Genomic DNA, 14,487 nt, shown 5'->3' with positions numbered 1-14,487 from the left:
GCAATTCTTTTTTTTTTTTTAATCGTTTTATTAGGGGCTCATACAACTCTTATCGCAATCCATACATTCGTCAATTGTGTAAAGCACATCTGTACATTCATTGCCTTCATCATTCTCAAAATATTTGCTCCCCACCCTGGCATCAGCTCCTCAGGTTTGCTCTCCCTCCCCCGCTCCCCCTACCTCATGAACCCTCCGAGACTGCAATTCTTAGTGGGAGTAGAAAACCTCATCTTTACAAATGGTTAAACCACATCACTGCTAACCAAAGGGCTGGAGGTCCCTCAGAGATGCCTCAGAACGAAAGCCCTAGAGATCTGCTTATGAAAAAATCAGGCTATTTTTACTTCTAAAAAGTCTATTTCTGAAAAGGAGTACAAGTCCAATGGAGTGCAGCTCTACTCTGACATAGATGAGGTTGCCAGGAATTGGAATCAACTCGCCCGCTTGATGAGTTATTTGTATGTGGTAAAGACTGAAAGGCAGGAGACAGACTTGAACTACTGCACAGGAAAACAACAGGATTGTCATTACATATCCACCCATTCTATTGGAATGAGAGGCAAGCGATAAGCAGGGAGGCCAGTTGGAAAACAGTAATGTAACTTCAAGCAAGAGACAGAGGCTGAGAGCGTGTCTTAGCAGTGAAAGTTGAAAATATGAGAGAGACCAGAATGCATCAATGCCTGGCTATAGAGACTGAAGAGAAGTTTAGGACCACAACAGGCTTTTGCCTTTTTTTTAAAAAATCACATGGTGAAAAAATTCTCAACAAAAATTTTAGTCAAAAGAATTCAAAAGCATATGAAAACAACAACAACAATATATCATGTTCAAATGGGATTCATGCTAGGAATGCAAGGATGGTCCAATATTAGAAATCTAATCCATCACATAAATTAAACAAAGGAAAAGACTCACACAATCATCTCAATCAACACAGAAGAGCTATTTGAGAAAACCCTGACAGCTTTTCCTAATAAAAATTCTCAGCAAAACAGAAACAGAAGGGGAAATTCTCCATATAATTAAGGGCATCTCTGTGAAACCAACAGCTAACATTGTTCTAAATGGAGAAAGACTAAGAGCATTCCTTTTCATAAGAATGAGACAAGGATGTCATTTATTGTCATTTATTCAATATTGTACTGGAAATCCCAGCCTGAATGAGGCAAGAAAGAGAAACGATGGGTATCTAAGCTGGAAATAAGGAACTAAAGCTATCCTTATTCACAGACGACATGATTTTACACATAAAAATCCCAGAGACTCCACAAGAACATGACTGGACCGAATTGGCGAACTGCGGAGTGGCCATGCAGGAAAGCCACGCACAGAATCAGCTGGGCTCCTGCACACCACGAATGAAGACTGGGAAGAAAATCAAGACAACATGGAAGGATGGGGTGGGGGGGTACAAAAAATAGATTTAACATAGAAAACAAAATTAAAAATTTAATTGCTTCTTGGGGGAAAACAAAAACAGGTTCCTTACCCCTTAGATCTAAATATTAGTCTGAGTGACTTAAAAAAAAAAAGGAGGAAAAGTAAAATGAAGTGGTGTACAAGTCATTCCAATCATTAAAAACGAGATAAGAATCTTATTTAATGGCTCACTGACAACTGTTTCTGAAGGTCACCTTTCCAGTCACCCACAAGTCCTGTTCTACCAAAGAGTCAACGTTCCCCCAAAGCAAGGATGAAAAGGCGAGGAGGGAAGGGAAGCCAGATGAATTAAAGGAGGACAAGCAACGCTGACCCGTTGTGGAAACGGAAACAGGACAATCTAAATCAAAAATTGTATACGGGCACCTAATTTGCTGTGAAAACTTTTAACTGAAACAGAACTTTTTAAATTTAAAGCTACGTAGCTGGTGGAGCCAATTAATTAGAGAAGACGGTAAGCAAGGCGAGAGGAAAAGGAACGCGGACTCTACGGTGTGTGCACTGAAAGTGCGTGACAGGGATACTCACGGGCAGCAGCATCTGCAGGGCAGAGGTGTCTGGCTGTGGAGCTCACAAAAGCAAGCCCAGTGCGTCACTCTGGTGTGAGTACAACAAGGTAGTTGCAAGAAGCTGAGAGAGACCTGACTTCTGAAGAAGAAAAGGAAATTGGGGGGGGGGGGGTTCAGTTATCAAGGGGAGAGGTGAACATGGTCAAATCCTGCGACAATAAAACCCGAAGAAGAGAAAAGGAGAGACGTGATACGCAGCTTCTGGGCAGAAAAGGGAAGGAACTGAGAGGTCAGGAGGAGAAACCAGCCTTCAAGAAGACAACAGGGTCATCGTTCCCCAGAAAATGACAACGGGGACTATGTTTGGAAGAACAGACGACAGTGTGAGATCAGTGTTGACAGAAGGGGGGGGTATCCTCGGTGAAGGAGGGAGGAATGGAGGTGGCTGGTCAGAGGACTTGAGGACGGTGGGAGAGGTGTCAGCAGGAAATAAACCAGTGACACAATGAAGGATTGTGCCTTGAGGTCCAGCTAAGACTGGAAACAACAAATTTGTTTATTTATAGTGTTATTTTTCTCAAGCAGCTCTTGGCAACTGCTGCCTGCACGAGAAGATGCCAGGTCTGGAAGAGCCAATTAAAAGAGCAGTACAGTGAGATAAGGCCACTGCGGACCCCCGCGGGAGAGGGATGGACCCCCGCGGGAGAGGGATGGATACTGCACGAGAGTGCTCTACCACAGGTGGCCAGAGAAGGAGACAGGGAGAATGGCTCATGGGCTGGGAGAACGGGATGGAACCAGGAGCAGGCAGAGGAGGGGCCTAGAAACTGGAAGCTAGTAAAAGGACTAAACCAGAGTGAAAGAGCAAAAAGAGCAGGATTGTTAGTAGGATTTACTATTTTAGGTTTTGGACAGTTTCCATGAAATTACCTACTTCTTGAAGAAAGAAAATAGGAGTGAAGCCAGCATGATATACGGATGTCAAAGAACTCCAAACGCTTTCTCAGTGTATACAGTGTGCACGCTATCCACGTGAGCACTGAGGCTGTCCATGATGGTGGAGGAAAAGACGGACTCTGCTTCCACGCGTCTAGCACCCTCCATGAACTTCAGAGAATGACCAGCAATGTGGACGCTGGTTTTCATAAGAACTACTGTCGCCATCTCGGGCATGACACGTACACCTCTAAATAAAATAAAAAAGAGGGATGGAGACTAGAAAGTGAAATTAATGTACACTGTCCTCATCTATCCCCCGGTGGGTGTTGCGGGTTCGAATAAATGACAGCCACTATAATGTCTTGATAATTTAGAAGTCTTTATTCAGCTCTAATCGGACTGCTAAAATCTAAAAGTGATTCTTTGATTGCAGTCCCAAGTCCACATTTCAGTCCATCTTTTAAGGCAAAAAAACCTCACTTATCCTTTGTCTAAGACTTAAGCAAATGTGGACAGAAGCAGAAAGAAAAATTAATGTTACTATTCTTTAGGGTTAGGGAGCATTACAGGGTCGAGCATTGATAACATTCTGGTAACTTCCAGAAAAGCAAGCATGCATTACCAGGCACGTTCCTTGTCATAAAAGAAACAATACCCAAACTGACTATAACATCCTGGTTACCATAACAAGATTAACTACACCATTCAGATTACAACATCAAAAGGAACAATATTAAAACAAATGATATATTGAAGAACAGTCTAAACTAATTATAGTGTCCAGAACCTGGGTACATGAGAGTATATTCTATAATCAGTCACTAGTGGGACTTTCCAAGATGGGAGGGGGAAGGAGGCAGGTCATTCAGCAGCTAAAAAAATGGAGTTTCTTTTGCTAGTCTGCCTCAATAGAATTAGTAATTGAAGAGTACACAAATTAACCTGTGAAAATGTAGATGTATTTGGAGCATGCAGTGATTAGAACTAAAATCTCAAAAAAATAAGTTTTAAAAATGGTGTGCGCTTTTACACATTTCTCCAGGGATCAACAAAGTACAAGTGGTAACAAAATGGATGCTGTTTCAGACATCAAAGGCTCGGTCTAAGCAGAGCATGCTGGGAAACTCCTGAGCAAATAGCCTTTCTTTTCTTTGATGCTTTTCTTTCTTTCCTTCCTTCCGACTCCCTTCCTTCCTTTCCCTCTCTTTTTTCTCTCCAAAGTAAGTGTGTAAGGATCTGGATTACACATCTCAACAAATGCAACGCTTTGCCTTTCGAAGAGTTATCCCAACCCCTAGAACTTTTTGCATTTTTCATCAAAAGGCCAAGCATTGTAAACACTTTCTCCTGGCAACTCATATGAACTAAATAATGGAGGCATGAAGAACTAAAACTACCAAAGTTCTAATTTATGTGTGAGAACAATCTATGAGTTACCTTTGACATTTAACAATTTCTATACACACATTCTTAATTGGTGCTGTCTGCTTCTAACGTTCAAAATGTTTCAGGTATGGTAATTTTACATTGGTGGAAATTTATTATTTTCTAACCCTGTATGTTTCAAGTAGCATTGCACTTTTAAGATGTGTGTGTGTATGTGTGTACAATTCACCTGCAATCACTATCCCAGGAAGAAAAGGGTCACTCAAAGCACTTGGTCTGTGCGCTGACTGGAAACAACAGCTGGAAAGGCCTGAGGAACGTTTTTGTCCCAGTGTCCCAGTTGTGAAGTTCACACTTCTGAACACTCTCATCACAATAGCACCAAAAATGCTGTGTTCACTAACAACTATGATACAAAATAATCATCCTCTTTCATCTTTCCCTCTGCCTTGATCATTTGTTTCTCAACAATTATTTATTTAGCCTTCATCTCAACCAAGTCCTGAACCAAACCTTGAGATTCAAAGATCAAGAAGTTGTGTGGAAAAAATTAAAACCAGTAAGATTTTACTTGGGATATCTTCACACATAACAAGTCCACCCAAATCAAATGATGTGGATTAAAACCACAGAACATCAAATGGCCAATAAATGAAGGGGTATGCTGATCTTTTCTAGAACCTCCTCTCTCCATGAGCATCAACAAAAGCCCATGCAGTTTACCTATCACTGCCAATATCTGGAACCCTCACTATTTAACTGCTAGGGTACAAAGACAAACATCACTGCCATCAAGTCGATGCTGGCTCATAGTGGCCCTATAGGACAGAGCAGAGCTGCCACTCTGAAAAAAGACTGTAACTCTTTTAGGAAATAGAAAGTCCCCCCTTTCTCCTGCTGAAAGGCAGGTGGTTTCTAACTGCTGACCTTGCGGTTAGCAGCCCAGTGCATAACCACAATGCCACCAGGGCTCCCCCAGATCTCAAATATAATTTAAGGAGAGCATTTATTAAGTCTTAAACAGGACAAAGACAAGATAAAGACATAGAGACCCATTATCCAGATGAAGGAGACCATTAGTATAAGGTCCTGATGGCATCCAGGGGTTTACAAAAAACTGACTGCTTACAAAAGACATGGGAAGGCAAAGAAAACTGTCAAAGAAGCATGATTCCTGGCAAGTCAATACATCACAATTGCAGGTAGGGCTACAGAAATGAGAACAGGGCCATGATTGGGACACAAACAATATGCTAGACAGAAGCACTCACAAGATAGGTCCAGGTCCTAGGACCTGGATTGTTAGGCATGATTCATGACTATGGAACCCCAGCACCAAAGATACAGGCCCGGCAATCCACTAAGCGAGGCTGTCCTTGCCTGAGCTTGTTGTTGCTGCTGTTGTGGTTGTTAGATACCATCAAGTCAGCTCCGACCCAGAGTGACCCTATGCACAACAGAGGAAAACAGTACGCAGCCCGGTGCCATCCTCCCAAATGCTCTTCTGCCTGAGCCCAATGTCGCAGCCGCTGTCAGTCCATCTTGATGAGGGCCTTCCTCTCTTCCGCTGCCCCTCTCTTTAGCAAGCATGACGTCCTTCTACAGGACCTGCTCTCTCATGACAAGGTGACCAAAGTATGAGAGACGCTGTCTCACCAACCTTGCCTCCAGGGAGCACTCTGGCGGTACCTCTTCCAAGGCCAGAGCTGGTGAGGGAGCAGCTGTAATCCACTTTCTCCTGCACTCTGCCTGAGGGCAAGGCCATTCACATCTCTGGTAAAATATCTGAAGAAATTCAATGGAGGCTTAATCCATGTGGAGATTCTGCAAAATGGATCTGGGGCTTTCACTGTTACCCACACCCTTTGGCAAACCTAGCACTCAGAATTTAAGCTGGAATACACTTCTAAACTGCTTCATAGGAGCCCTGATGAAATCGTGGGCTAGACACTGAGCTGCTAACCATAGGGTCAGTGGTTTGAACCCACCAGCGAAGATGAGGCTATATCGCCCACGGTAAAACTGTGACAGCTCAGCAACCCAAAGAAAGAGATCTACTCTGTCCTGTAGGGGGGGGTCACAATGAGTCAGAATTGACTCAATGGCAGTGAGTCAGTCTAAGCTGTTGCATTCTCTCTATGTAACAAGCATTAGCACACCATTCCAAAATAAATTTCCAGGTTCGTTTGAAAATTACAAATCAGGGAGTTTCAATCAATTTAAGTAAAACAGTGTATCTATCAAATTGTCCTTTATTTCTTTTTTCCTTGGCTCAAAGTTAAACAACACTCCATAGACTCTAGGGCCTAGAGAAGCAGTTCTCAAGCTGGCGGTTGCAACCCCTTTGGGGGTCAAACAACCCTTTCACAGGGGTCGCCTAACACCGCTCCTCTATCCATCATTAGGCGGGTCCACCCACATGCTGATATGCCCAAATACTGGGTCACACAAGATGAGGATCTGTATTAAAGGGTCGCAGCATTAGGAAGGTTGAGCACCACTGGCCTAGAGGAATCTTTTGCATGGATAACAGAGTAACAACTCTGCACTCTCTGGAGGGGTCCACTTCTAGAGGTAAGGAACCTTCCAGCTCATAAATGCTTAAGGAGAGAATTGCCACATCTAACTACATAGCTAAAAAGCTGACCCAACCCCATTCATACATGAACTGAATTCCACTCGACTGTGGAAAACTCAAAACAAAAAACAAAACACGAACACAACCGACTGCCATCAAATCAATTCCAACTCATGGAGAAAGAATAAAACCGCTCTTGTGTGCTTCCAAGACAGTAACTCCATAGAAGCCTTGTCCTTCTCCCTGAGAATGGCTAGTGGGTTCATACTGTTCATACTACTGACTGTATATGTGACTGTGCAACCCGACAGCTACCAGGGTTCTTACCATGGACTCTGGACTCACCCCCAAATCTCAAGACTCAAATATGAATTTAATTCCAATGGACTGGAGTCTCCTCCAAGGAGAGGTAAAAGACAGAGTTCCAGAAGCCTCCTACCACTAGAAATTAAAGATGATCATAGAAGAACTCAGGTGCATTCTGTTGACTGCCACTCATCTGGTGCTCTTTACTGACCTTCATGTAACTGTAATTTTATCTAGGTTTTTACTTTGGTTTTTATATGTTAGGCAAAATCCTAAATACAAAGCTAAAAATCAACCTGAATATCACTACCCATTGGATTTATTTTACAGATGAAAAAATTCACACCTAAGTAAGTTTAATGACTTGTCCAAATATCTAGGAAGCTGCTAATGACAATCTTCATTGCCTAACCCCAGAATAAATAGATCTCTACTCATATGCAACAAACATTTACTCACTTTCAATAGATATTTATAGACTGTTGAATTAGAGCTTAAATTCTGAGCACTATGTTTGCAGAAGGCTCCGGTTTGTAGTGGGAGCCCTACATCCATGTCTGCACATAGTTCCAGCCCCCAGTGAATTCTTTCTGAACAATGACAGGGAAAGTGAAAAGCTTTGCCCTCAGGCAGAGTGTGTTTGACAGCTGATTATTCCAGCGCTCTCTCCTTGCCAGCCTAGGGAGAGGTTATCTCAGCATCAGGAAGTTGTTTGCAGTATCCCTGGTGACATAGTTGTACTTCAGGGAAGAAAGCTGAGGCTTTCTAGTGCTGTAAAGAGTTACACAGTCTCGGGCTCCAATAGGGGTAAGCCTACCCTACTCGATAAGGCCGGCATGAGTCCGCAGTGACTCAATTGCAGTGAGTGTGTGTTTGTTTTGAGAGTCCAGATACGGGAGGCCTGGTAAGAGAGTGGTACAAGCTGGATTACTAACCGTGGGGTCTGCCCTTTAAAGCCATTAGCCACTCAGAAGGAGCAAGGCAAGGCTTTCTACTGGCATAAAGACCCACAAGAGCAGTTCTACCCTGTCCTACAGGACCACTCAGAGTCAGAATCCACTTGAGGGTCCCCACAGTGTCATGTCCTGACTGCCCTGAATCAATCTTGGAAACTTTTCTAATCTGCAATACTGTATGTATCCCAGTCACGGTCTTTTTCCCACTGCTGCAGTCCCACCTGTAATGAACTCATCTACGGCCACCCCTGGTTTTGTGGCAGTTGCCTCCGTTGTCCAAGTCCTATATCTATGCAAGTAGCTGACATTCTGTGAAAGCGTGGGCACCACTAGCGGTCCCTTCATCCAGAGGGTTGTCTTTTCCTTGTCCTATTTAAGACTTAACAAACAGGGCGCTATAAATTATATGTGGGGGTCTCCTTTTCTCTTAACCCTGACTAAGGCACCGCAGGGGTTACACAGATGACTGCAGTATTCCCTTCAAAGAATCTAAACACTGGTGGGATTTAAACAATATTTTCACAGCTTCAATATGCATGTCATTGCAAATGACATAAAATCTCAGAGGAATATCTGCAATCAACTCTTGTTATATGCACCAATTCTTCATTCTAAACAGAATCCTTACACTCTTGCAGCTCACACAACTACTGAAGGTGGATTTCTCTGTGATAGAGCACATCAATGATTATGGTGATGTCGATTACAAGACATTTGCTATATGCTAGCTATACCTATTCCGCCCTAGGAGTGTAGTGGGTTATGAGTTGGGCTGTTTAACTGCAAGGTCAGCAGTTCAAAACCGCCAGCTACTTCTCAGGGAAAAGATGAGGCTTCCTACTCCCATAAAGATTTACAGTGACGGAAACCTACTAGGTCCGCTCTACTGTGTCCTAGAGGCTCATGATCAGTGGCTGAGTCACACTTGTGGGACCTTTATATGTTCTCAGCTCATTTAATCCTCTCAACTGCCTTAGGAAGGAGATATTATTAAATTTTTTATTTTAACGAAGATAGAGGAAGAGTAAATCAACTGCCCAATTAGCAGAGGGTGAAGTTAGGGTTTATACCCAGACATGATTTCTCTATTATTGTCTCCCCAGACTTCTTGCACCAAATCAATCCCTGATTCACGGGAAGTCTTCCCTAACCCCTGGACCTCAGTATCTTCACTTGTGAAATGATGGAATGAGCCACATGACAGACACACTATTATTCAAATCCAGAATTCTAATATTCACCAATACCAGGTCCAGGCAGTCCTTGATTAAACCACGGTTTCCTACCGGTAATTCCAGCATAAGTCATTCTGACATAAGATAAATGTCTCTTTCCTTTTTACATTATTGCCATTTTTTGCTATACAGCAGTGTTATAAACTGTGAATCACAACACTGAGCACTTGTGAGTGAGTGCCTACCAATAGCAGCAGCAGCCAACCATGCCCTGCAACATTGTATGTAGTGCCCAGTACTAGCACTGAATCTGCCCACACACAGGAAAAGAAAAATGATCCTAAATGCAGTTCTTCATAATTCCACTATGCTGTCAATCAGGACTACCTGGATTTAACCAATCTCTTGTGTCATAAAAATCACAAAGTGTGGAAAACCCTTTGTAGACGCAGAGAATAACCTTTGATTAAGCAGGGGTTTCGGGAGAAGGGTTCTAGGCTCAAGTATACATTTAATACAGCTGAAAAAGAGAACAGCATGCAATCAAGAACAATGGTATTTAAACGAGAAAACAGGTTTATAAAATTTCGAGTGATACTTTGGAGGAATTTGTGCCATTGTGAGGATGTTTGTCTTACAAACAGGAAACAAGACATAATCTATGCTTTTGGAAACATGCAGAAAAACACTAGAACATTCGACAGCGGCTGTATCTGACTAGCAGAATTGAGGAGATCTTTCTTTCTCTTTTTCTTCATTATTATTTTTAAAAGTAAGTTTTAAGTTACCTCCATAATTAAAGAGGAGGCCATTCTTTACAAAGAGAGAAATGGTGCCCAAAATCCTCACATTGATTTTTCATTCAAAGAAAGAAAATACTCTCCCGAAACCATCTCAGTGACACTGCAGAAATTCCAGAAATACAGGTTTGGAGGAGAACACCATTATTATCCACTATAGATGGGGAAGAAAAGACCCTCTATTGTCTCAGGTCTAGAATAACTCAGTTATAGAGTCTATTAGAGTGATGCTGGCAGCAGGGCTTGACTTGGAGTCCAGGGACACCCAGCTCTGACACACAGCTCAGCCTGGGGAAAAAGAACAGGTGCGGCAGCAGCAGCAGCAGACCATGAAAGCCAAATGACGCTGGCCCCAACCAGAAATCCCAGCCTAGAGCAGGTTCTGCTTGAGTGGTCCTGCCACGCACTCACAGCCAGAAAGCCACATGGCCAAGGGGACTTTCCATGAGCACAAACACCCTCCCCTGACTGAGGCCTTGTAGCAGAACATACATACAGGTAGTATATGTCACAGAATCTGTAACGGGGACTACAATAAAACAGCCACAAGCCACCAGGCTTTTATTTAGGCCGTAGGGTAAGCACATTGTGTCGCTACATCTGTGATCATATATCAACCCACAATGTACACGTGGCCCATGTGCATACAACAGATCAATTACTGTGGGCTTGAAAGGTTACAACGAGGCCCTTCACTCTATAGCATTCTTGGAACATTCTGTAAACACACTCAGAAGGATTTCTCCCCCAGCGATTCTCACGCTACAAGAAAGGAATACAATTGTCCCATTTTGATCAGGAAGCCTTCAATTGCACCCCAACTCTCTGCCTTACTTGAGCAAGACTTTTTTGCTACTTTGTAGCAAGGAGGTAAAAGGCACAGAGAATAGAAACCTAGAACAGGAAAAGTCAGCTCCTCCTCTGGGAGACTGACAGACAGGGAGTGGCATCAATTCCGCATCACACCCTGATTCCACTGGGGTCTGCGAGGAGCCTTCATACCCTGTCCACCAGCAGCTCTGGCCTTGCCCTAAGCACACGTGCAAGTCACCTTGGACTTCACCAGCACGGCCACCACTAAGCAGCAACATCGGAAGAGTCCTGTGTGTGCTTTCGCTGATTCAGCTAAAGACACATATTTCTGTTGCTTGCTACCAGCATTCATTTGTAAGGTTATTTAAACTTGGAAAATACTACTACACCGGGTGGGGGTGGGGGGATGGGGAAGTGAGACGTCACCTCTATAGGTCGTTCCCAAAAAACAACTTTATCTTTCCTCCTGTTTCTAGGCGCAAAGTTGACACCTATTGACTCTGTGGCAGTAATTAAATACGTCGAGCATTAGATAAGGAAATTGAACCTACCTCATCAAACGTGGTGTCATCTTTCTTCAAAGCTGTAAAAGAAAAAGGGAAAGGAAACAGTTACCAAGAAACATCTGAAAAGAGATCTGAGTGTCTAAGACCTAGAAACAGAGCAACTGTGGTGTTTTCATTTCAGAACGTAAAACTGCACCCCAGCCTGAATAACAGTGTTATGATACAAATACGAGAACTGCAACTGCGACAAAAAATTGCCCAGCACGCATCTGTGTGAAACACTTTTCATAAATATGTAAATGGGACTAACCTCCCAAGCTTGGAGGGAAATATGCATATCCTTCTTCTCCTCTCTCTTTTTTAGTAGGAAAATGCTGTGATGAAAGTATAACTGAATCAAAAAACAATCTTCAAAGAATTTTCCCTTCAACTCCTAGGTTTTGTCTTTTTTTTTTTTAAAGCACATATCATCAAAAAGTTGTATGAGTTTTCCAGATCATTTATTGGGATAATACCAACTCCACATAGTGCCCTGGATATCACTTTTATACTTGGAGACTCTCAAACAAACAAAAAATCTCATGGTCATCACTGACTGTGATTCAGACTCACAGCAACCCTATAGGGCAGGGCAGAAGTGGCCATGTGCTGTCTGGGCAATTCCCACTCATAATGACCCCAAAGGGCAGAGTGGAACTGCCCCATAGGCTTTCTTAGGCTGTAGGTCCAAAAGGTTTGGGGGACTCGTGGGCCATTGTGCCAGGTTTTAAAATGGCATATAAGAGGCAGTGAATGCTTTAAATTTGTTTTAAACATACATATCTTGAGAGCTAGAATTTTTATCAGTCAAGTTCCTTAAATCCTATAATTACTTTAAATGCTTCCTATTAAGGAGAACACACAACGTAGCTGCCCGACCTGGAACCACTAGTTGGAGGAAATGTTTCAGATTTACAGAATTGTGCAGGGGTATAGATTAGACAATGTTGAATAGTTTTGTTCTATTTTGAATCACTTTGCAAGTTAATTTTTGCTTGGACACTATGTTCTGACAAAAACAATGGAAATCAAGTTATTTTGGCAATTAAGTTCTGAAAGAAGCAATATGCCTAATCTGAAACTGCCATATCGAAGCTTTTAATACTTAGCCAAGCAATCTTGAAAAGGTTATTTTCTTTGTTCATATATCCATCTGTCACTGTAAGGCAGCGGTTCTTAACCTGTGGGTCTCAACCCCTTCGGGGGTCCCAGGGGTTTCCCAATTCATAACAGTAGCAAAATTACAGTGATGAAGTAGCAACAAAAATAATTTTATGGCTGGAGGGTCCCCACAACATGAGGAACTGTATTAAAGGGTCGCCACGAGGAAGGTTGAGAACCACTGTTGTAAAGCAATACAGAAGGGCGTGGTTATGGCTGTGAGTTAAGGGGGTTTGAGTGAGGTAAGATAGAAAGTGTTCGAAATTTAATATTCAGTCATTCTCTTTTGCTTAAGAAACTGATCTATAAGAAACGTATCTACTTCCTTTATTAGAGAACAATTTATTCTGGTATAAAATGAAAAGTAAGTCCTTTGTCTCTGTTTCAAATGGCTTATCTAACACTCAATTACTTGCACATATTTTATTATGCATTCAACTTACATGAAATCTAAAATAACGCATTTTGATAGAAAATTAGACTAGATTTCTAATGGCTACATGTTCACTAGGATTTGAAGCTTCTGTTCTAGAGGGCTTTCCTTAAATGCAATAAATAATGTTAATAAGGTGTGTTGGTGCTCGGTGCCATTGACTTGGCTCGGGCTCGTTGCAATCCAGTGTACAACAGAACTCAACACCGCCTAGTCCTGAGTCAGCCTCACAATTGTTCCTATGTTTGGGTCCATCATTGCAGACACTGTTATCAACCCTGCTCCTAGAGAGCATCCCTCTTTTCCCCCCGCCCCTCCACTTTACCAAGCATGATGGCCTTCTCCAGGGACTGGTCTCTCCTCACAACAGCTCCAGAGTATGGGAGACAAAGTTTCGCCATTCGTGCCTCAAAGGAGCACTCTGGCCGGACTTCTTCCAAGACAGATCTGTTTGTGCTTTTGGCAGTCCTTTCCCTATTCTTCAGCAACACTGTAGCTCAGATGTAGCTCGTTTTCTTCTGACTTCCTTATTCAACGTCCATCTTTCACGTGCAGATGAGGTGATGGGAAATACCAGGCCTTGTGTCGGGTGCACCTCAGTCCTCAAAACAATATCCTTGCTTTAGAGCACCTTAAAGAGGTCTAGCACGGCAGATTAGTCCAATGCAATGTGGCCTTTGATCTCTTGACAGCTGATTCCATGAGCACTGATGGTGGATCAATACAAGATGAAAATCTTGACAACTTCAATTTTGCTCCTCTTATCATGTGACGTAAACTGCACTACTCCACACTCCCTCACACAAAGCATGTCCTTTATTTACCTTTTCCCAAAATATTCAGGATCTTCATAAATATGAGGCACCCTGGTGCCACTGCCAGGTAAGCACTGGACTGCTAACCTCAAGGTCTGGAGTCCAACCCTGCCAGACACCCCAATGGAGAGAGAGAAGCCTGTCTGCTTCAAAACCGATTCACAGACTCACAGAAACCCCAAACAGGATTCAGTATGAGTCTGAATTGATTGACTGGCCCTGGGTTTGCATACTTAAATATAGACATGTTACGCCATCTAAAACTGTTTTAAAAAACAAGAGATTAGCTGATTTGTTTCATATACAAATTCTCACATAAGCAAACTGTTATACAGCCTCATACCTAGTTAATTTAACAAAGATTGATGCAACACCTATTATGTGACTGTTAGACAAGCCGATAATTCATAATACAAGCTTTTAGATGCACTTTCTTTACTATTCAGGACATTATAAAAGTTCTAGAACATTGGGCCTTCACTCAAGTACTCCCTCAACACAAGAATACTTTCTTGTAGTAAATTGGCATTCTATGATGCTCACCTTCCCGACACAACCGTTGAAGACAAAGCGGGTGAATAAGCAAATGTGGTGAAGAAAGCTGATGGTGCCCGGCTATCAAAAG

General features: G+C 42.6%; 1 protein-coding gene across 1 annotated transcript in view; it reads right to left on the bottom strand.

Moving 5' to 3' along the window:
• The window catches only part of CDK14 (cyclin dependent kinase 14), a 658,689-nt gene that overhangs the window by 637,741 nt on the left and 6,461 nt on the right, over window positions 1-14,487 (bottom strand). The window contains exon 2 of the mRNA XM_013004655.2: window positions 11,460-11,491. Coding sequence (XP_012860109.1) covers window positions 11,460-11,491 — 32 coding nt within the window. The remainder of the gene's footprint in view (window positions 1-11,459; window positions 11,492-14,487) is intronic.

This window comes from Echinops telfairi, unplaced genomic scaffold (assembly GCF_000313985.2).
Source record: "Echinops telfairi isolate 266 unplaced genomic scaffold, ASM31398v2 ScPeMD7_23;HRSCAF=83, whole genome shotgun sequence".
NCBI lineage: Eukaryota > Metazoa > Chordata > Mammalia > Afrosoricida > Tenrecidae > Echinops > Echinops telfairi.
The sequence above is the reverse complement of the archived record's forward strand: the minus strand, read 5'-3'. Positions and strand labels throughout refer to the sequence as shown.